The 23696-nt window shown below is 37.7% G+C and overlaps 1 protein-coding gene across 1 annotated transcript in view; it reads left to right on the top strand.

The window, feature by feature from the left end:
* Window positions 1–23394, top strand: part of LOC141483156 (acetyl-coenzyme A synthetase-like) — a 28049-nt gene extending 4655 nt beyond the window's left edge. Inside the window, 7 exon segments of the mRNA XM_074177601.1 lie at window positions 3203–3511; window positions 13281–13414; window positions 15218–15407; window positions 17091–17175; window positions 17178–17279; window positions 22090–22289; window positions 22291–23394. Of these exon segments, the coding sequence (XP_074033702.1) occupies window positions 3203–3511; window positions 13281–13414; window positions 15218–15407; window positions 17091–17175; window positions 17178–17279; window positions 22090–22289; window positions 22291–22536 (1266 nt within the window). The 3' untranslated portion in view covers window positions 22537–23394.
* The last annotated feature ends 302 nt before the right edge of the window (window positions 23395–23696 follow it).

Here is a 23696-nt window from a genome sequence, read left to right as displayed (position 1 = left end):
TTTCGTTTCGGTCGTAAAAACCAGTTTCGGTCGGACACTAGTTATTGACTCTCCATGTTTCTTGATTGCATTACTCCAAATATAGGTGACATGCGATAGAAGTTCGCCTGTTGATCTTTGTTTCCGAAAGCCATATTGATGATCGCTCAAGATGTTAAAGTCTTTCAAATATTTAAGAATACGGTGGTTTATGGCTTTCTCCATTATTTTTGATGTCACTTATAGCAAAGCGACTGATCTATAGTTATTTGGAAGATTTTTCTTGCCCTTTTTGGGAATAGTCTGAACACGAGCAATCTTCCAACACGAAGGAAAAAACCCTTTTTTGTGAGAAAATTCGAACTTTGTTGCTATTGGTTAGTTCAATAGACCTGATTCATGTCTCGCTACGTACGAGTAGCCAGACTGTATGTCATTTTTGACTTTTTTCAATATTCATTGATAACCATGAATATTTTGGCTGCTACTGATTTGTCGTTATGTTTGTGGAGGTCGAGATCTAACAATCCTTTTTTTGGTTCCAATATAGACCCATCTACGACTAAAATACATCGGGTATACCTTAGGTGTTGCTGAAGATTATCTGGGGATCTATTAGCTGACCTTAGCTGAAGTTGGATGCAGGTTTGACTTCTGAATTAGACTATGACTAGATTAGACTATGAGACTCGATTAAAAGACTTGTTGACAGTTACGCTGATTATGAATGATGTACTATTGATGTTAATTTTCCTGCAAAAACTTCTCTCGCATGTCATGAAGTTTTTTCTGTTCCTGAAGTAGTAATTTTGATGCTGGTGAGAAATAGCACGTACCTGATTAAAAAGAGACTCTCTAAATAATGAAATGATTCAACAAAGTACCTATAAGCACATATGTATTAGTGGAAACTTGAAAACTCATTGTTTAATTTATCTTCATCGGAAACATAAAAACAACCTGTTATCTCTATCGTAACAAATTACATTCATTTAATACGTATCAAATTTATACTTATCAAAACTTTATAACATGATAATTATAAATCTGTATTTGAATAGGCATCCCGACTTTCATTCACGATTTACAGGATAGTGACTAAAGGGACAATATACAGGGTGGGACACCGAAAAAGAATCAGATCGAATATCTTCAAAACACATGTTTTCTGAGAAAAAAAAATGCTAAAAGACGTCGATTTGTAATCTAATGAGGAAATATTTCTTTCATAACCTTAATTGTCATACCTCTCCCCCCACCCCTCGGTCACTATCACCCAAACAGTTTGAATGAGGAAAGTAGTAAGTGTGACACACCATTAAAAAGATAATTTCATAAGGAATTCGTCCACGTCAATTTTCGCTACCTAACTTTCTATATTGAAGCCATCTCGCATATTACATATTATGATACTTAATTTGAAAGCTAATTTGATATAAATTCGTTGACAATGCATAATGAAATTTTTCTGGAGGAAAAAACAAAATGGCGACTCCACAGTGGCGGATAAAATTTGTAATTATGATCTGATTTGATTCAAAATTGATCAGTGGTGGTTTTCAGGGCCGAAAACTATGATTTGTTTGTCAATGCAAAAAACAATATGGTGGCTCCAAGATGGCGGACGAAATTTGTAATTATGGTCGGACTCGAATCAAAAGTAGTATGTGGGGATTTCAGGGTAGGAAGAATTTTGTGATTATGGTATGATTCGACCTGGCAACGAAAACGAATTCTTCAAAACAAATGTGTTGTGACAATAATGTAAAAACACGTCGATTTCAAATCCAAGGGTGACATCTTCCTGTCGTAACCTCAACTGTTATACCTCTCTCCTCACCCCTTGGTCACTCATACAATTTGAATACCTAACTTTTCAAATTGGCACATTACGTCACACATCAAAAAATATATATATATAATTTTCTTTCCAGCGCATTTGTATAAAAGTTTTTTTTTCAATTCAATTGATTCTTTTCAGTCATACTGGAAACTTGTAAAACCCCCATATGCCAATTTTGAATCGAATCGAACCACAATTCCAAATATCGTTCACCATCTTGTTTTTTGTATCGTATAAAACAATCATAATTTTCTACCCTGAAAATTCCCACATAATAATTTTGATTCGAATCGGATCATAATTACAAATTTCGTCCGCCATCTTAGAGCCATCATATTGTTTGTTTTTGCATTGACAAACAGATCATAATTTCCGACCCTGAAAACCACCACTCATCAACTTTGGATCAAATCGCACCATAATTACAAATCTTGTCCGCCATTGTGGAGCCGACGTTTTGTTTTATTCCTTAAAAAAATTCCATAATGCACTGTCACCGAATTTATATCAAATTGCAAATGAAGTATCATAATTTGGAATACGGAACAGTTTATTTTTCCGCAAGAGGACGCCAAAAATAGAAAATAAAGTACCGAAAATTGACATGGCCTGATTCCTCATGAAATTATACCTTTTTAATGATGTTGTCACACTTACTTCTTTCTCTATTCGAATTGTTTGGGTGATAGTGACCGAGGGGGGGGGGGGAGAGATGTGACTGTTGAGGTTATGATAGAAAGATGTTCCTCTTGGATTACAAATCGACGTGCTTTTGCCTTTTTTTTCAGAAAACATGTGTTTTGGAGATATTAGATATTCGAACTGTTTTGTTTTCGGGCCCCCCACTGTATGATAATTCTATATATGATTTAAAGCAATTCAAAGCAACACTAGCTAGTCATAAAAAGATATCCTATGATAATTTTGCTTTCAAGTGATCCATCAGTTCACATTTTAAAATTTCTGAAAAAGTACTTTGATTGTCTCTTGCTGGAAAGATAATTGTATTCCAAAAGACCTTTATGAATTAAGGAATGATAGATACGAGAAACATGTAATTCACGATTGTTTCTTATGGGATAGTCGTGGATATTCTTGACAGAAATCCAGTTCAGTACTAACAGCAAAGTCCTCATGGGGCGTAGTCTTCATTCCCTCATTCTTCAATGGAGATATGCAATTTGCATCAAGCACAATAGTAGGCTAGCACAGTAATTGAAATTGGGCGGTATATTTGTACAAATGATCATTCAAACCGAGTCACTGTTTCTTTATTCCAAGTATTTCATCTTGGATGCCCAAAATGCACATGTTATCCCAATTCATAGATTCTTTTTATTTGACTGAAGATCTTAGTAAACGTGAATGTTCAATTTTAAGACTCCTATGACGATTGGAAGAGACATATTCTGGGACGACGTAGTTCCACAAGCGTCAACCAGCTGTTACCCAGAATGGATGGAAGCCGAAGATCCTCTCTTCATGTTGTACACAAGCGGGTCTACGGGGAAACCTAAGGGGGTTCTACATACGACCGGAGGTTATATGATATATGCCGCAACAACTTTTAAATACGTCTTCGATTACAAACCTAATGACGTTTATTGGTGTACTGCCGATATAGGTTGGATTACTGGGCATACCTACGTCGTGTATGGTCCGTTGGCTAATGCTGCCACTTCAGTATTGGTAAGTCTTCCATTTATTATTTATATTGAAATATTTGAATCAATAGGCTATTCTCCTCCATTAGAATAACTTGTGATACAGTGGATGGTTGAAACACTCAGACCAAATTTTTGTGATATAAAGAATTTTCAGGCTTCAGAGGTTGTGTTTGCTTATTTATAATTTTATAGAAATACATTTTTTATAATTTGTCAAATACATCAAAAAAGTCATTCCAGATTTGTCTTATTTTTGTTCTCGTAGTCAATAACATTACTAAATATCATATCAACATCAACCAGGGGCCTTTTTGTACCGTATCTGTAGATAATAAAAATAAGAGTTACGCTTGGTTTTTTTTTTAAGGTAGACAATAAAAGGTGTACATCAAGAATAAGTTTTTGCCTATAGACAAATGTTGTGGTAACCTTCACGTAGAGTAACTATTACTTCTATATCATTTAACGTTCAAGAAACGAATTGTAACGCCCGAAGATACTATTGTATAGCGAAACAAGTTTCGCGGTTTTATCTAGTGGAAATCTCATATTGAAGTGTGTATTTTGAATGCGTTATAGTGGATTTTATCAAGTATCTGTCAGTTCTGTCATATTTGAAGTCACATTTTTTGTTTTCACAAATTGTTTTTACAAAATCTCATTTCATTTGAGAGTTTCTGATTTATATTTTCCATTAATTTTCATGTCATCTGTACTTCAATGGGTTTTATATAGATTAACTTTCATCAAGAAGCGTTATAAAACCACTCGAACAAATGATTAGTATCTCTTTTCGTGATAATAAAATAGAAGTTGGGAAACTCATTGGAACAGATAAGAGTAGTAATTGACTTCGAAAAAGCTTTGAATATGTAAATGTTTAACAGTCATTATTTATAATGATAAATCTTTAAAGTACCGTGATAACGCTGTATCTACTCAATATTGTTGCGCCACATGTGACCCATTGTACATCCTCTCAATGAGTTGTCCTCCTAGGTCATCGTCCATCCTGTACTTTCCAGGAAGGTGGACACGTCTCCGGGAGACATCTCCTTTATATCGGCAGGTGTAGGCGAAGACTCGCCGAACACACACTCTCTTATTGACGATAACTCCGGGCACTCACACAGGACATGCCTGACAGTCTCATCTTCCTGTTCACACATCCTGCATAGAGGTGTGTCCACTAGCCCCATATTATGAAGGTGTTTCCTTAGCTGACAGTGGCCAGTCAGAAATCCTACTGTTAAGCGTAGATTTTTCCTAGTCATCGCCAGATATTTTTTCGGCGCCAGCTTCCCAGGGTCGCCCAGGGTGATTTTGGCAAGATTGCATCCTTTGATTCAGCATGGTTGTGACGTTTGGCTGGTTCCGCAATTGTCGAAGTCATCAGGCCGTAAGTCCTACCGGGTCCTAAAATTCTTAGTCCAGCCGCTTACTTGGCTAAAGAGACGGCAATGCGTCTCTTTAGCCAAGAGAGCCATAAGAGCCATTAAGAGAGTCATAGTTACGACCGCACCGGGGGGCCTGGGGGGCCGGTTAGGCCCCCCAGACGTACCCTGGCAATGGATGCGATCGGGCGTGGAGTGGTGGATTTTCGGGAAATCCTTGCGGGTACCGCCCCTCACCCCACACCAACAGGATTTCGCAGGGCTTCCTCCCGCTCACCGAACCCGGAATTGCTTCCTTACATCTACTTAGTGTGGCTAACCAAGAGACAGGACCATCGGCAGCGTTCGACCGAACGTTCGTACAAGTTAACTACGCTCTTCTTTCGCCAGAGAGTGCTCGCGTCGCACACCTGCCCCCGCCAGCCATGCCAAATCAATTGGGAATATGGTCCCGGAAGTGGCCGGCCGGGGTCCTAACCTCGGATACTAGTAGCTCCGTCCATCCGGGTTCCGACACCTCAAGCGTCTGCCTTGGTGCCCTCCAAGGCTAGACTCGGATACTAGAGCCCAGAAGGACCGCAAGCCCCGACACCTCGAACGCTTGGATCCGTACAGAAGCAGGCGAGGATCACGGAACAGCATAAGCCGTCCAGTGCCTCATAATGGGGCTGCAATGCACCCATGAATGGATTACCGCAGCCCTGTATCCCTTTACCCGCTAGCGGAGCCGCTGCCCCTAAGAGGCCAACGCCAGTTGGAGATGAGGCTCACTAGCCTCCAGCCGCGAGCGGGCACTCACCTCCCCCCTAGAACTCATGTTAGGAAAGTTCCCTTTCCAACGTTTGATGAGTAACCGTCGAGGACTCTCACGAGCATCCTCTACCACACATCATATGTCGAAGATGTCGCGCCCATTACCCGTATAGGTGCGGGATAGGGCGGTTCATCAACGACTTTTGGGTGTACGCCGTGTGGTCTGCACCGCATACACTTACGTTACCCCAAGGGGCACTCATGTTAGGAAAGCTACCTTTCCAGCGTTGGATGAGTAACCGCCGAGGGCTCTTGCGAGACACCTCTACCACACATCTAGCTTGAAATCGGCCAACGCCTGTTACCCGCAGATGCGGGATAGGGTAGTTGACCGATAACTTTACTGGGTGAGTGCCGTGTGGTCTGCACCGGAGGACTGTCAAACACCCATAAGAGAGAGACAGTGACCCCCCGCCACTCTGTCGTGCCCCTTAACCCACCTCAGGAAAATGTTATTATCTACCGATGCTCTGACTCTAGTACTTGGGGGCACTCTAGTACCTACTAGCCCTGAGGTAACACGTTGTCTGTTCAAGGGTAATAGGGCTTGTCTGCTATCAGTGCAGATTATGTTTTTGCAGAAATTTCTTTTCTGGTTATTTCTTTTGTGGCGATTGAGATACCAGCCAGTTGTGTTTGGACCACGCTGTTATTTTTCCCATTTCCCACTTAATCCTTAATCCACTCAGTGATCTGGAGTACACTCCACATCCTGAGCCTCCTTTGGTTTTTGAGCCGTCTGTATATATGCGTATTGCATTTGTAGCATCTGTTTTATTTGTATTTTGTAGGGTTTATCAAACACAAGCCTGGGTTCATTTGCATCACTGCACATTTGCATTCGTACTTCGAGGTTTACACCAGTGTAAAGACCTATGTGAACTTTTGAATAATTTTTACGGGACGCGAAACTTTCTGTTGATTAGTTTAATTTCTCAAAAGAAATTGTTTTCTGAAAGCATGGACAAGTGTTCCAGTTATTACTAAAATCTTCTACCACAGTCTGGTAAGGAAAATTGCTCCTTCAGCTCTACAACTTATATTGGATATTGGTGCCTTCAAAGCGAAACCGTGAATACGCTCCTGTAATAACTAGTAGGTTATTAGTGGCCGTTGCTTCCCACTCGAACGCATTTGGTCAGGATCTTCCTATCTAGATTGACAAACGCTTCGTCGGGGGGTACTGTGGTCTTGCTCGAAGGGAGACCTTTTCATTTTTTTTCACATATACAGCCCCCTATATGTGGCTATCCGAACCACTCCGGCCTGAATATCGGCGTGAATGAAAGACTCTTACACATTTCAAGAATTACCACAAAGGACTCACACAGTACAATACGAAACCCCACGATAGCACATGGCATCGGCGCACCTTCTTTGTGGACGGACGTTGTTAGCACGTTTGTCCACTACCACGGCCACCACAAAACTTCTAGCAGATATTTATTCATCGCAAATACTTATTTCATTTATACATACTTAATAAATTCATTTTCACGAGTATTGTATGTAAATATTCATAAGTATTCATTATATATTCTAATATATGGTCAACTTTTTATGGAAAATATCTACTAGGAGAGAATTAATCAGTGACATCAAAAATTTTGTTAGGTTAGGTTAGGTTAGCAAACGACCTCCTCAGGAAGCTATCAGAAGAAGGCTTTCGTTGCCTAGGATATGCGGACAATCTGTCGGTAGTCAGAAAGGGCAAATTTGCCAGAGTTATATCAGAACGCACGCAGGAGGCTCTCAATATAGTCGAGAGGTTGTGTGAGTATAATAATCTCTCACAAAAAAAAGTAACCAGTGGACTGAAACCAACGATACTCAACGAAGCGGTGAATCCATTTGCCACCGGAGTCAAATACTTGGGGGTGACTTTCGATCATAGACTTACGTGGAATCTTCACCTCCAAAAAACAGCCCATACGGCCACGATGGCCTTGAGAATCTGTCGAAGATTGTGCGGAACAAACTGGGGACTGAATCTTAAAATTACACTATGGTTATATACTAGGGTTGTTATACTTATTATAACATACGAGTATGGTGGACACGAACAAAGACACGGCTGACGACTAGGTGAATTTCATTTAATAGTTGGCATACCTGAGTGTCACAAAAACCATGAGGATCACCCCAACTGCAGCTCTCGAGGTTCTCCTTGGCCTTTCACCAATACATATCCATATTTGAAGAGGAGCCTCAATGATGATACACAGGCTGATGTAGAAACCAACTCCAATAAGCCAGTCGCACGAGAAAGAAAACATGAAGTTGTACAACGAAATGAAGGCCACCATTTAAAGCGGAAAAAGTTCAGAAACAGCTCAAACATCCTAGTAGAAGTAGGATCCGGCTCATACGGAGCCAGAGCGAAAACAAGAATTGCTATCAGCCTCGAACAGAACGCAAGTGTTTCAGGCAGAAGTTGCTGTTAACAAACACTACGTAGGAGACTTTCCCAGAAAGAAGGTTTGGAACAAGACTATTGTCATTTCCTTTGACAGCCAGGTAGCTGACGCTGAGCTCCTAGGCTCTTTTCGCGACTTGTAGGGAGCTGTCTTAGCGCACTCAATGAGCTAGATTCTCACAATATTCTAGACTGGATACCCAGAAACGAAAGATATAAGGGCAATGCGGAAGCGAATACTTCAACCCGTAAAGGTGCGTCAAAAGCCGCCATAATAGGTCCGGAACACTTTTGTGGGCTGGTGAAGACAAATATAAAGATATCTATCAAGCCAAATGTCTACATTGGTGTAACAAGCTTCCAGGAATGAGGCAGGTGAGAAAGTTCGTGAAGGGACTGGCCTGACGTAAGTTCTGGCAGGATGAGGAATAAACCGCACTACACGTGCTATGTGAATGTGAAGCATTAGCAAGGTTAAAAAAATATGGGAGATGTGAAAATGGAAAACCAGAGGTTATAAGCTTTATGGAAGATTCAATAGCAAGAAGTGTCGCCGTATGAGAAATCCCTTCGTGATTTTTCAGAGCCTCCATGAAAATTGTGAAATAGTGGGAGCGAGGTACGTCAAGGCTGCATCTATATTGAATCCGAATTTCTCCCGACCCGATGTGGGACGACCATCGGACGACATCGGAAGAAAAACAAACACTTACGTTTTAAAGTAGGTATCTTCATTGGAAAGAGTAGTCCGATACGACAATAAACGATCACTACCGATTAGTTACCGACGAGTAGTCAAATCAAAAGTGTTTGTTTTCAGTCCGATCTTTTATTCCGACAGAGTGGTATAATAATGAATAATAAAATTGATAAAAAGTTTTTGATGATTCTTTTGAGAGGTGAGCCTCGCTTGCGTGACCAGCGAAGCAAGGATTACCATAATAGTGATATTAAGCCTAAACTATGGGAGATTATTGGGGACCAATTACTGGTAAAAGGGCTGATGCATGCTCTGAAGTTAGACTGGCCAGTTATGTCGTTTTTATGCTTTCAAGAATATAGTTAAACGTTTCCATAGTCATTCGATGGTGGTTCTTAAATTTATCCGGGTAGTTTCTTATAAGTAGAGAAGTTTTGAAAAATTCCCCTTCAGATTGATCTTCATTAAACTGATGCACCTATACGTCTCTTATTGAGGAGAACATTCTTTTCTTGTACAAGCCACCACAAATAATCATCTTCAGAGTCACTCATAATTACCCCCAAAACACAACTTCAACTGTTAACCTATCGGGTCCAGTGTAGGCAGTTACAACGGACGGCATCGGACCGCGGAGCGTCTGATGGTCGTCCCACATCGGGTCGGGAGAAATACGGATTCAATATAGGTGCAGCCTAAGAAAAACAATGACTAGCTGAGCTGAGCTTGATCAAGCAGAAACAAAAACGTAGAGATTTCGCTAAAGATTCATTTATTGTATGGAAAATCTTATATTTCTACCAAACAATAGCACATAATTTTGGCACCTAACCATATATAAAGTCAATTCATTTCTACATAGTTACAAATATCTGTATCAATTGTTACTTGTGACGAAAGTTGCACATGAATATTCCAAATATTCTCGATGTTAATAGGTCTGCATTCATTAACTTTTCATTCGTTGAGTTCAAATATTTGAAAATCCGTAAATAACTTACTATGGAATGTAGGAAATCACCTTGAACCCCATCCGCCTTTTAATTTGTCTCCACCGGAACTTTCCTCGGATCTCTTTTGATGTATGCCTTTTGATTGTCATTACATATGAATTCCCGTATGCACTAAAACATATTTACTACGTATGTAGCACTGTGTTACTTTTCAAGCTGAGGCAACACCTCAACAGTTCTGGAATTGATAAGGAACACGATTTTGGTAGACGATTTCGACCTTGATCCACTTTTATTCTGACCAAATAGTTCGTTTCCTGGTGATGGGGAAATAAACCGAAATACTGTTGATAACCTGAGAGATATCATTAGATGAGTGGCAATATTTGAGTGAACCATGGATTTGAGCATAACCTCACAAAATTTAAAATGTGTTCAATTTATTCCAAAAATATTTTACGATGATTTGGGTCATGAAGTCATGAAGAAGAATTTCCCAGGAAAATTTTTGAAAAGTAAACTGATGCCAAATATTTTTGAAGGAACTTGATGCAAGTAACATTCCTGAACTGTTTATACCCCTGTTCCAATTCTGCCAAACGAAGAGAGAAAGAGCTTGGATTCCTCTTGACTCACATGACTTATATGATACAACTATGAACTGCCTAATAAAGTACTGTTCCCGAGCAGAGAGGACTGCATTCTCCGGGAAGAGGAAATGTTAAGAGCAGATAGTTGCTGGTTCACAGATGGGTCACTTTCCGGTTCTGGTGCAGGTGTTTTCACTCGCAGACCCAGGACAAATATATCAACCTGCCTAGGAACCTATGCGATTGTGTTTCAAGCGGATATTTACGCTATTGAATTGTGTGCGAAGAGATTGGAAGAATCCAACTACAAACACAAGTCAAATAAAAATATTCTCGGACAGTCAAGTGGCGTTGAAGCTCTTGGCTCCTACCAGGCAACGTCTAAATTGGTAGCAAATGGCCAAAAGCGACTCTTGTCGATAGGAAAACGTAACAAATTGTGTCTGGTCTGGATTCCTGACCATACTGGCCTGGAAGGCAATGAGGCTGCTGACTCCCTTCCAAAGGAGGGTGCTGCAAGCAGCTTCATTGGACCAGAACCTGCGATTGGCATCGCTTTAGGCTTTGTCAAAGATTGGACATCTGAATGGTTAGAAGATGTATGGACTTCTGACAGAATCTTTCAGAATTGGCTCACTCCAAGGCGTTCATCCACCCTTGAAAGCTTGATACCAAACAGTTGTAGGACTTCAGTAGGGATGAACTACGATGTCCAACAGGCGTAATTTCAGATCACTGCCATTTTAATCATCATATACAGAGACTCGGACTGTTGGAACACAGTGTGTGTTGCCTCTGTTTGGAAAATGATGAAACAGCAAAGAATATACTTTGTGGCTGCCCCGTTGTGAACTAAATCAGGTTTTTAGAGTTCATCAGAGCCGAACTCTTACCATGTGACTTGAAAGTGTGTGTAGGGGTGAGGCACAATAAACCCTTTCGGGTTGCGGTGGAGGGTCGAAAAAACCCACTCACTTTGGACCTAACCTAACATGATATATCTGTTTGATCGCGCGAAGTTCGACAGGTTCAATTCATCCGTTCTTTGAGTAAGGCCATTAAGGCAAAATATGACAGTTCAATGGCTATACGAGTTCGCTTTGAACAGAAAATATGACATGACACTAAAACCTGTAGAAATAACAGTAACTCAACAAATTATATAAGTTGTAATGATCCACTCACGATTAGCTTATTAATTATATTTTATTCGAAAACCGACAATTGTGCATAAGAATTGTGAAGTGACTTCATGGGACGGTTACGCACAAGTCTAGTAAAACTTGTAACAAATTGAAAATATGAGCAATTAATATACTCTAACGCTAGTTGCACACACACCGATTTTGGACGGCCGATTTTGTACCGGTCGTCCAAATTCCAATAGTGAACCATATGTGGGAACAAGACCTGGCACACCCGCCGACCGGTGATCGTCGCCGGTAAAATACCGGTGAGCAGCCGTCCACTGCCACTGAATCGCCGGCAGTACCGGGAAGTAGTGGCGTACATAACTAAATACACTCTTGCATACTCACCGGTTTTTACCGACCATTCCAGTCTCGAATGCTCGGTGAAATTGTAGTTACTATGCATTAACTTCGTTTTGGTAGTGCGGGCTAATTACGACAACAAATCAACTGATTGTTTGACCGATAAAAATCCGTTACGCGTTACGCTAGTTGCACACACACCGATTTTGGACGGCCAGTATAAAATCGGCCGATATTTTATTGGTAGCGGGTGCTTGCATACTCACCGAATCTTTATCGGTCAAACAATCAGTTGCTTTGTTGTCGTAATTAGCACGCACTACCAAAACGAAGTTAATGCGTAGTAACTACAATTTCACCGAGCATTCGAGACTGGAATGGTCGGTAAAAAACCGGTGAGTATACAAGAGTGTATTTAGTCATGTACGCCACTACTTCCCGGTACTGCCGGCGATACAGTGGCAGTGGACGGCTGCTCACCGGTATTTTACCGGCGACGATCACCGGTCGGCGTGTGTGCAAGGTCCCGTTCCCACATGTGCTTCACTATTGGAATTTGGACGACCGGTACAAAGTCGGCCGTCCAATATCGGTGTGTGTGCAACTAGCGTAAGGCGATACAAAATTCAAGAGTGACAGGAGAAGCCAAGCGGCCGGCTGGGCCTGTACCTTTCATATATTATAAATGGGTATTTGGGAAAACCCACCGAAGGCCCAAACCGTAAACCTTCAAGAAAAAGATTGAAATTTCACAATAATGTAAATATTTTCTTTATCTTTCAAATAGGCTTTACAACATAGTTTCAAAGAGAATAATGAGAAGATATATTGCCAAAAATTCACAGTTCTTAGGGCAGAAAAGATTGAAATTCTTACAATTTTAGGATTATATGAGCCTGTCTGGACAATTGTATTATTTTATTGAAGTGACTGATGGCCAAGCTGCAGGCCCTCAAGCCGTGAAATTTCCAATCTGAGTTACTTCAAAAGCTTATGAGATATAATGTTAATTCTAAATTATTTCTAGCGACGCAGCACATAAATTGAATTTTCAAAACCTCTTTTGTATCATTACTACTCTGTTCCAATAATACAACTTGTAAAAGTCAGTTCGTTCAAAAAGACAGGCAATAACGAAATTATTCTGAAGTAAGGATTGTTAAGCTAATAATGAATTTATGTGTTGTTCTATGGACGCACTGTATATTATTACTGTATTATGATTTGAATGTCACATCAAACTTTTCGAAGGTTAATTTTATGATAGAACCGTTACCCCAACAGATTTCGAAATATTTCAATTTCTATATTATAAGGATAAAAGGATAAAATATTTTTGTAAGTTTTATCATCAAGAAAAAAGTTCCGTTCCATTGATATAATTCCATAGTCTTTGACCTATTTTCTGTAGATGAGTGTGTTTTTTTTTCAGTATGAAGGCACTCCATTTTATCCAAAGAACGACAGATTCTGGGTAGTAGCTGATAAGTACAAGGTGAATCAGTTTTATACTGCCCCAACAGCAATCAGAACATTGATGAAGTTTGAAGATGATCTAGTCAAAAAGTGAGTCAAATGTTTACTCAATTTCACGGAAGAACAGATTTCTGGTCCGATTCTGCCCTATTTTGAATATTCAATCTCTAATTGTTATACTTGAAGCCATAACTCTATTGTCTCTTGCCAATATTTTTTTGATAACAAATGACCTAATATTTTGACTAAAATTCCGTCGTCACGCATTTTTCATAGATCAATGTTCAGAATACATTGCATGCTACATTAAAACGTTGTGATTCATTTTATGAAATATTATGGAAAAGTAATCGTATACATAGGAAGATTTTGAAATTTTGACAATATCTAATTGCAATGAAGGCAAATTGCTATCAGTTTCTTATCACTTTTTACACGTATATTAGCAGATTCTAGGTAAATTTGAAGATTATTCCTACACAAAAATCTGAATTTTTTTTACAAATTTGGGTTTTCATCACCAACAGAAAGTTTTTTTGGTCTGCAAAAGTTTGCAGAACTGAAACAATTCTATATTTCTTCTATGAAAGTCAATAAATTATAATTAATTAGTTGATAAATAATTGAATAGGGATTATATTTTGTTCGAGTGAGAGAGAGAGAGAGACATGTATAAATACTATCTTCAAATTCAGTAAGAAAAACTTCTGTGTTGACTAAACGTGAAGATAATTATCAATGAATATTTCGACTTATGTTTAAAAGTTCAGCTACCAAGCAGAGCACATGAATATGACAAGTGCGATCTTGCCGAAGAGTCGTGATTGTATCAAAGACGAACGGATGTGTCATCTCGGGTATACATCCGTTCGTCCTTAACATCATCACGACGTTTCGTCAAGATACTAATTGCTATATTCATGTGCTCTGCTTGATAGCTGAACTTGAAACTTTTGGATTTCAAGTTCATTCTTTCTACCCCTCATCGGGGTATGGGGATGTAACAACGACCCTCCACAATAGAATCTGGACAATTCCTACTGCAAAATAACCACGTCCCTGGCTAATATCACGATGGATATTGAACTATATACGACAAATATTTCTGTAAATTTCTCCACGGAGAAAAGTCTTGCAGATACTTCTTGTTTTTCACGTTTTGGGGTGTTTTACCTCATCAGTGCAGGGCAGATACAATCAAGACAACAATGTGCCCGGGACTCGACTAACTTCATCGTAGCTTGACCGTTGATACGAATCCTTTATCTAAGACAAAATTTCTTGAGAATATTGACTTCATTTCGTGAACAAATCTCCGAATGGGGAAAATATATTGAATATGCCAAAACTATAATAGAAATGAAAATCAGTCAGATGGTGGTGTAGAGGAAAGATACAAAATGGTGAGAAGATGATTATTCCGACTTATACTCCGAGACATTTGCTTCGATTCGAATATACAATGTCCATCGTAGTATTAGCCGGGAAAGTAATATTTCTGAAATTTTTTGAATTTTCTCAATACATCTGTGTCTCTTCGAAACAAAGTCATCAAATTGATTCTGATTTCTGTTCGAACTTTCTATTCGATTATTTTCGATTTTTATAATCTTTCTGATTCACTTCGTCGTCAAAACTGTTGTGAATAGGTGGTTTTTGATCTGATTTTCGTATCAATAACACTTTATGAATGAATATGTAACGTTCTTTGATAACTTGATAACTTTTTAAATAATAATATAACAAGTGTCCCAAATAAGATAAGAATATGTAATATACCACCTATGCCAATGTTTATAGCTTTCCATATATAGATTGGTACAGCCGTCTTATATATTTCATCCCAAAAAATAAGTTTAGAGTTGATGAATTGTACTAATTGTTTCCTTTCAGGCACGATTTATCTACGTTGAAAGTATTAGGTTCCGTAGGAGAACCAATAAATCCAGAGGCCTGGATGTGGTATTACACACTAGTGGGTCATGAGAAATGTTCAATAGTCGATACTTTCTGGCAAACGGAAACTGGTGGACACGTTTTGACTCCTTTACCAGGCGCAACGCCCATGAAACCTGGAGCAGCGGTAAGTTGTAGAATAATTTCACTTATGTTTAGAAGTGTCATTGTCTGAAATGAAATCAGAATAGAATAAAAAATAGGCAAAAAATTAAAATGGAACAATCAAAAATATAATTAAAAAAAATCAAACTAAGTTACTCCACGACGTTACGATACTAAATGGGAAACATCTGTATACCAAAATCCCACTCGCACGGGACAGTCTCTTAACCAGGAAACTAACAACCATCAATCGACTGAGAGACTAACAGAGGAATCATCAAGACTCTAGTAGACCGTGATTTCGGCCCGAAGGTCTCGAAAAGGAACTAGGCATCATCAAAAAAGATCTTCAACGAAATGGTTACTCCAAAGTGATGGTGGAACAGATTTTGGCTAGAAGACAGCAAGAGCCTCAAAAGGAAGAGAAGCCGTCACAACCAGTGCTTGCCCTTCCCCACGTCAGAGGATTGTTGGAAATAATAGAAGTATTCGGTCCAAGTACAACATCTGAACTCGCTTCAGATCCAGAAACTCCATCCATGGCAGCCTCAGCAAACGCGGACTGTGATTCTTAGAATTGCACCAGATACCCTGTGAGTGCGACAAATTATATATCAGTGAAACTAAGAGCCCATTGAAAGTTCGTTTTGCCGAGTAGAAGAGAAACACACAGCGAGGAGTAACCAGCGAATCGGGAATAGCAGAGCATGCTTGGACCCATCAATATAACATCAAGTGCCAAGTGGTTCCAAGCTGAGATCATTCACAGAATGAAACACTGGTTTAAGAGGAAGTTCAAAGAAGCTGCATATATGTTGTACAGTAGCATTCAGCCAAGCTAACGTAGAGATACGCTTTATATGGAAACCTGTAATCATACGGGAAAATGAAAAACTCCAGTTAATCGGTTAACCAGTGAAGCGGAGAGAGGAAAGATGAGATAGGTGAAAGCGTTCTAATGATCCATAAATAGCCATCTCCCGGAGGAATAGTCCAATCATCACCAGAAGACGATTGTGGATACTAAAGATCGAAACGTCGTGAAGTACCTTGGTTTCAAATCTCTTTTTAAGTTCATTTCACGTTTTATTGCTTAATATAATCGATAATTTCAGCTATTCATTTCAATTTCATTTTTTCTTTCAGGAATTTCAAATCATATTAGAATCATATTGGACAACGAACCAGGAAATTTCAACTTCACTTAGTTGAAATTTTTTATTGGCCCAAGGATACGTCACCATTCTACGTTGTTAGAATTCACAAATTCTAGGCATTCTAGGCATTTTTAGGAACCACTGTATTGAAAACTATACAGATGCCTCAAATCTATGTTGAGTAGAGTGAATTTCCCTTTTATTCTGGGTCACACATCAATAATTTCCTGAGCACAAATCAGGTTGTAATTTCCTTAAATAGATTCCATAGATACAATAACAACTCAAGTAGTTGAAAACGGAGGTAATGTCTTGAAATGAGACGAACCTTGCCAGTACCTCATTTTTCAAACTATGACCAAAATGTTCAACGAAAATTTCGTTGAATGACTTGATTTACCTTCACTTACAGTTATTGCAGAAGTTATGTAGGTACCTTATTTAAAAAATGGTTGGTACATGTCCGTTGGAAGTTATTAAAGTACCCGTTCATATTTATTCATATTTATAACGTGACTTACTATTTTTGAACTAAAATTTTTTTCCAGGCGTTTCCATTCTTTGGCGTTGAACCCGCTCTGTTAGACGAAGGGGGAAAGGAAATAAAGGGAGAAGGTGAAGGTTACCTGGTTTTCCCCGACCATGGCCTGGTTTGATGAGGAGTCTGTACAACGATCACGATCGATACGAAATGACCTACTTCTCGAAGTTCCCAGGATTTTATTTCACAGGGGATGGTAGGTTGAAAAGACTAATACATTATGTCAAATTTAGGTGCCATTCGTGAGGAAACAATTTTTCTTTATTTCAGTTAAACTTGTTTCAATCGATTCAAAATGAAAATCGAATAAGTGTGCCGATTATTTAGATCATTTGAATCGAAATGTTGCAGCGTTAATTTTTCTTCGAAACAAATGAAGGATCCACTGCAATGATGAAAAATTCCTTTCAATTATCTCTCTGAGATAATTGGGTTTCAAGTTTATAAACAGTCAAAAAATACTCAGACTCACAGATAAGGAAATATTTTTCATTTGAGTTAAAAGACATATGTATTCGTTCTTTAGCAAATAATGATCCATAGGTAACTTAAAGTAATTAAAAATTAAATAATCTGAGGTAAGTCTTGAAAACTGAGGACAGTAACGAGCAATGTCAACACTGTGCTCACCGTGGACTTGTTGAAGAAAATAAAATTAGAATATTTTCAATTAACAGTTGAATATCTAATTGCGGCATAAGGATGCTTATCATAATAGTCTTTCATTTCAAGCTGAAAAATTTTCTCGAAAACTGCAGGTTATTATACTTGTCCATGTATATAGGCAGCCTGTCTTTATAAGCTGCACCTGATAATTTCATTCCTCCCTCAATAATATACTTTTTCATAGAGCGAAGAGAAGCTGGTGTGTTAACGATACTAGATTCCCATGGACTATTACTATTACATGAGCCATTGATATTCTTTCTAGACTCACGCACATGTCTTACAGGAAAAGGGCAAGTTTTCTTGTGGTACTTCTCTAATAGTGATTTGACGATTCTCCCTAACAATTTTCTACACTTTCTCAAAATTTTAATCGGTTGTTGATATGCTGAGGCATCCAGGGCGAGCGCTAGGTTAGTTAGCTTAGGTCTGAAGTGAGTAGGTCAATTCGACCCTTCACCGCAACTCGCAAGGGTTTATTGTAGCCCACACCTATTTACACTCGACCAAATAAACCTAGCTTCTCAACGAAGCCAATCAGTTTGTGTAGTGAGTGGTCTTTCAGGTCAGATGGTAAGGGTAAGGCTCTGCCGAACTCTAAAAACCTGATTTGGTCCCCAGCGAGGAGGCACAAAGTATGTGCCCTGCTGTTTCATCATTTTCCAAACAGAGGCGTCACACACTGTCTTCCGACAGTATCTGCATATGATGATTTAAATGACAGTGACTTGTAAGAAGGCCTGTTAGACATCGTAGTTTTTCCCTACTGTAGTCCAATAACTGTTTGGTATCTAGCTTCAAAGGGTGAATGAATGCCTTGGAGTGAGCCAATCCAGGAATATTCTGCCAGGAGTCTATAAATCCATCCAGTTATTCAGCCTTTGTTTGGCAAGCGATGCCAATGACAGGTTCTTTTCCGATGAAGCTGCTTGCAACACCCTCCTTTGCAAGGGAGGGTGCTGCAAGCATTGATTTTCAGGCCAGTATGGCGAGGAATCCAGACCAGAGACAATCTGTTAAGTCTTTCTATCGAGGACTTGTGTATGACTTGTGTATGAGGTTGGATTCTTCCAATCTCTCCGCACACAATTCAATAGTGTAAACTTCCGCTTAAGTTCCTAGGCAGGTTGACATCCCTGTCCTGGGTCTGCGACTGAAAACAACTGCACCGTCACAACCGTAAGGTGTTTTTGATCCATCTGGTTTTAGCTCTATCCACATGAAAATTGTTTGCACTTCTAGTACAGTATTCGTGGACCTCATGATTAAACTTGATGAATCGTTTGAAATAAGTTGGCATCAAACCTTTGACAATTTGAAAAATGAAGATCATTGCTGAGATAGTCAACCTTTTGGTTACTGATTGCCACTGTGAAGTCTCTAACATCTGGGTTATTGAAGTATATCTATTACATTTTAGGATTAATCTCATCCCACGATTTTGAAGTTTTTGTAGAGAAGCTTTCCTGTTATTGTCTAATAGAAATAGTATTGTAGAACAATAGTCAGAATGTGGTTTAATGATACTATTAAAAACTGTCAATCTCGCTTTCAACGATATGAGAGCAGCTATTCTTGAGAAGAAAAAGAGTTTTTAGAATTTTTTTCCTGTGTTGATATGAAGTGTTCCTTATATGTTAAATTTTCATCCAATACAACCCCAATAGTATTTGAATTGTTTTATGATTTCAATTTTTGTATTTTCTATAATTAAAGTTATGTTATCTTTATCAATATTTTTTGTCCTATTGTAATTAGAAATGATCATAGCTTTTGTTTTTTGTACATTGAGTTTCAACTTATTTCCCTTCAAGTATTTCTCAAGTTTAATTAATTCTTCATTCATTTTTTGAACAGAGGTCTCCACACAATCACCACAATAACTGCCAACAGAGTATAATCTGCATAAAGATTGATGAATTCACAATTAACAGAGCAGTTGATGTCATTCATGTATAGTATAAATAGTAAAGATCCAATTACACTACATTGTGGGACACCTATATTTATCTGCCTTGTAGTAGAAAAATGGTTATTTATTTTCACAGTCTGTTTTCTATCACTCAGGTAGCTTTCCAATCATTTCAAAGCAGTTGATTCAATTCCATATGTTTTTAATTTTTGCACTAGAATACCTCTATCTATTGTTTCAAATGCTCGTCAATTGGTTCCAACTAGTAATTATCAGTTGTAAGGCTGTTTCACAAAAATGTTTACTACGAAAACCTGACTGGTTCCCTAATAAAATATTGTTAATATTTATGTGTTCAATGAGTTGGTTGTATGCTGCTCTTTCAATTACTTTCTCAACATCTAGTAACGTGTTGATTGGTCTGAAATTCATTGCATCATTTGAATTTTTGACTTTTGGAATTGGTATTATAATGGATGTTTTCAGCTCATTTGAAAATATTCCTGTTGAAAAGAATGCGTTAATAAGATTTAATAGGTGAAAACCACAAGTATCAATGGTATTTTTTATTATTTGACCATTCATAGCATCATGTATTTTACCTTCATTTTCCAGGGTAGCAATTATATTTTCAAGTTCTTTTATACTCATTTTACTAAAGTTTTCGAAGTTAGTTTTTATTTCTGGGAGATGATTGGCGGACCATTCCTTATGATAATTCATGGTATCAATTATATCACCTACACTCGATATGAAATATTCATTGAAACAGTTTGCAATATCATTTTCTGTTTTCGCAATCACTACTCTATCTCTAATTTCAAATTTCATGACTGTATTTCTAAATGCAAGATTTTCATTTCGAATCAACTGTTTTAGCGTTTTCCACATTTGTTTACAATCTCCATAATGGGAATCAATCGCATTTTCTTAAAAAAAATTCTCTTCAATCTAAGACTGTTATTAACTTCATTTCTACATATTTTGTAGGTATTCCAAAGATTTTGTTTTTCCTCCATGTTTCTACTACACAGTCTAAATTTTTTATAAGCATCATCACGATTTTTTGCCTTTAAATGCATTTCTTTATCGTACCAAGGTAAGCTATTTCTAGTATTTTCAAATGTTTTTACTAGGCAAATTTCATTAACAACTTTTTTGTAATTTTTTGACATTTTATTAAAAATAGTATTTACATCTAAGCAATTTGTTGGCCAACTGCAATCAATCAATCAATCTCAAATTTATCATGTGAAAATTATCTATGTTAAATTTTCTGTACATTTTTGAAACTACATTTATTGGTCTGTTGTTACTTCTAATGTTAATAGTTATTGTATCATGATCAGTGATTTTTGGAAATTTGTGTACTTTGGCAAAAATATTTGGGTCAATTACATAATCGATCAGTGTTTCACTTGTTAGTGTACATCTTGTTGGTTCATTTATGATTTGTTCCAGATCGTATGTCATTATTGTCTCTTGAAATTTATCTCTATAAAAGTTATTTACGAAATAATCAAAATTAAAGTCACCCACGATAACTAAGCGTTGATTTTTGTGGTAATCTCATCACACATTTCTTCAAAATCATTAATAAATTCTCCATGGTTACCATTTGGAGAATGATATACAACGCCTAGGTTAATTTTGTTATTACGATAATACCTTGTCTTACATACATTAGCACTCCACCTGTATGACGGCTTTTTGAATCATATCTTATTAAGTTGTAATTTTTTATATTCAGTTCTACTTCCTCGAAATCTTCCGTTGTCCGGGTTTCACTTAGGAGTAGTATTTTTGGATTATAACAAATAAGTTCTTCAATATTTTGATCCTTATGGGCAATAAAACTCTTTGCATTAATGTATATTATGTCTGTATGGTACTGAATATTACGATAAGCTACTGAAAATTTCTGGTTTTTTCATATATACAATATACAATTGTTGGTATATTGTTTATGTACTTTATTGTTTTGTTGGTGTGTCCTTCTTGTTTCAGTTCCTCTAATTTACCTTTGATCTGAATAAAATATTCCCTTTGTTTTTTTGTTTGATCTGCATATATGCGGATGCTTGGTATTTTTGTATGACTTTTTGCTTCTCCTTCAGAAATTTAATAGCAACCTGTTTATTTTCAAAGCAAATTTTGACTGGGCGAGTTTTTTGTTGACAGAGTGTCGGGGCCTTCTATATCGGGAAGGGTCGTCTACAGCGTAATCTATAGCTTCCCTGACTATGGTACTTCACTCATTCAAAAAACACAACTAATACATATGTAGCATATCTTCATAAAGTAATTCATGAATTAATTTTCTAAAGTGATTTCATAAAGTTATTCATGAATTAATTTTATAAAGTGATTTCATAAAGTAATTTTGTAAAGTAAACTATCGAAATTCACTTTCATTTTCCATTCACAGGGGCAAGACGGGACGCTGACGGTTATCTCTGGGTGACAGGAAGAGTCGACGACATGTTGAACGTTTCCGGCCATCTTATGTCAACTGCGGAAGTAGAGTCCATCTTGACAGAACACCCCGCAGTCGCAGAAGCCGCCGTTGTTGCGAAACCTCATCCGGTGAAGGGAGAATGCCTCTACTGCTTCATAACAACGACAGAAAAATGCGGTCTTCGACGAGAAACTAGTCAAGCAATTGAATGTTATCGTTCGAGAAAAAATTGGCCCATTCGCCCAACCCGACATGATACAAAATGCCCCCGCTCTACCAAAAACGAGGTCAGGAAAGATAATGAGGCGGATTTTGAGGAAGATCGCCGTGAATGACAGAGATGTAGGAGATATTAGTACACTAGCAGATAGTTCTGTAGTGGAACAATTGTTCGCAACGAGGCCAGAGAAAGCGTGATTCGACTTTTGTTGAATCTAGCGACAATCTAGTCCACAAATGTGCATGCATTTCAGAATAGTATATGAAATTAGTTATGTTATTTTTTTATGATCGCGTGAGTCTTGACTTTGGGGACTGATTAGTCTCCTCGAAGCAGCGGTGAAGTGAGACGTGATCTTAAGACTATCAAGATACATGAAAAAGCTAATTAGCCTTTCATATTGGCATAGAAGTCGATAACAACCTAAATAATTATTTTATTTTGATTGCCATCGGTTATTATGAAATCAACGGTGTTTGATATCTTTCATCATTTGAAATATGATAAAAAAAGTCTTCGTCGATCCCAAGAATGTTTATACCGGGTAGAAAATAAATAGTAGTTAAAAAAATATTTGTTTATTGAGCAATCAATAAAGTGTACAGCACATGTTGATAATTGAGTCATAGTTACCTACTAACTAAAAAAAAGCAATATATGAATCAGAATTTCAATTACTGTTTTTCATTTATTTTTCGTTTTTCTGGAACGTTCTCATATATTTCAATGCCCAAATGCAATACTATTTTCTCCCCAAATTTTATGTTATGATTATAAATATTATTTATTTCACCCAAATTCAAAGTTGAATATTCTCTTTTTTACGACTGAATGAACGAAACAAATCTTTGATATCAGTTTCGTTCATTGATTAAGTTGAATACTCACCCAAAAGATATCGTGGATTATATAAGTATAATGAAAGTTTTAGATATTGTAATTGAAATAATGATTTTGTTATTTCATTTTCCTATCTCCTAAACAGATTTAGTATCGATGAGTCAGCTGTTGGAATTGAATATTGTATAGAAATAAATATAGTTCATTTCAATTCAGAGAGGTATATTTTTTTAGAGAATAATTTTTAGGAAAGAAACATTTTGACTTTCTACTTTCCCATGCAGAACGATGAGGGAATCTTTCAAATAGAGGTAGCAAGCAATCTAAAAAATTAACATCATACTTATTCATACTCCCAGTTTGAAATAGTATGAGCATTTTAACTGCAGCAGTCAGTATGTCTTGTACACGGAATATTGGAGAAGCCTGAAAATGCCATTCTATAGTGAAACACATTCTATGATTTTGTAAACTATCTCATTAAATTCTCACGAAATTTTTTCTCTCTTCACACCTC

Source organism: Leptinotarsa decemlineata, unplaced genomic scaffold, assembly GCF_025532065.1.
Source record: "Leptinotarsa decemlineata unplaced genomic scaffold, Ldec_3_MD MMD2_tig00003150_RagTag_RagTag, whole genome shotgun sequence".
Classification (NCBI taxonomy): domain Eukaryota; kingdom Metazoa; phylum Arthropoda; class Insecta; order Coleoptera; family Chrysomelidae; genus Leptinotarsa; species Leptinotarsa decemlineata.
Note: the sequence above shows the minus strand (reverse complement) of the source record. Positions and strands in the feature narration are given on the sequence as shown.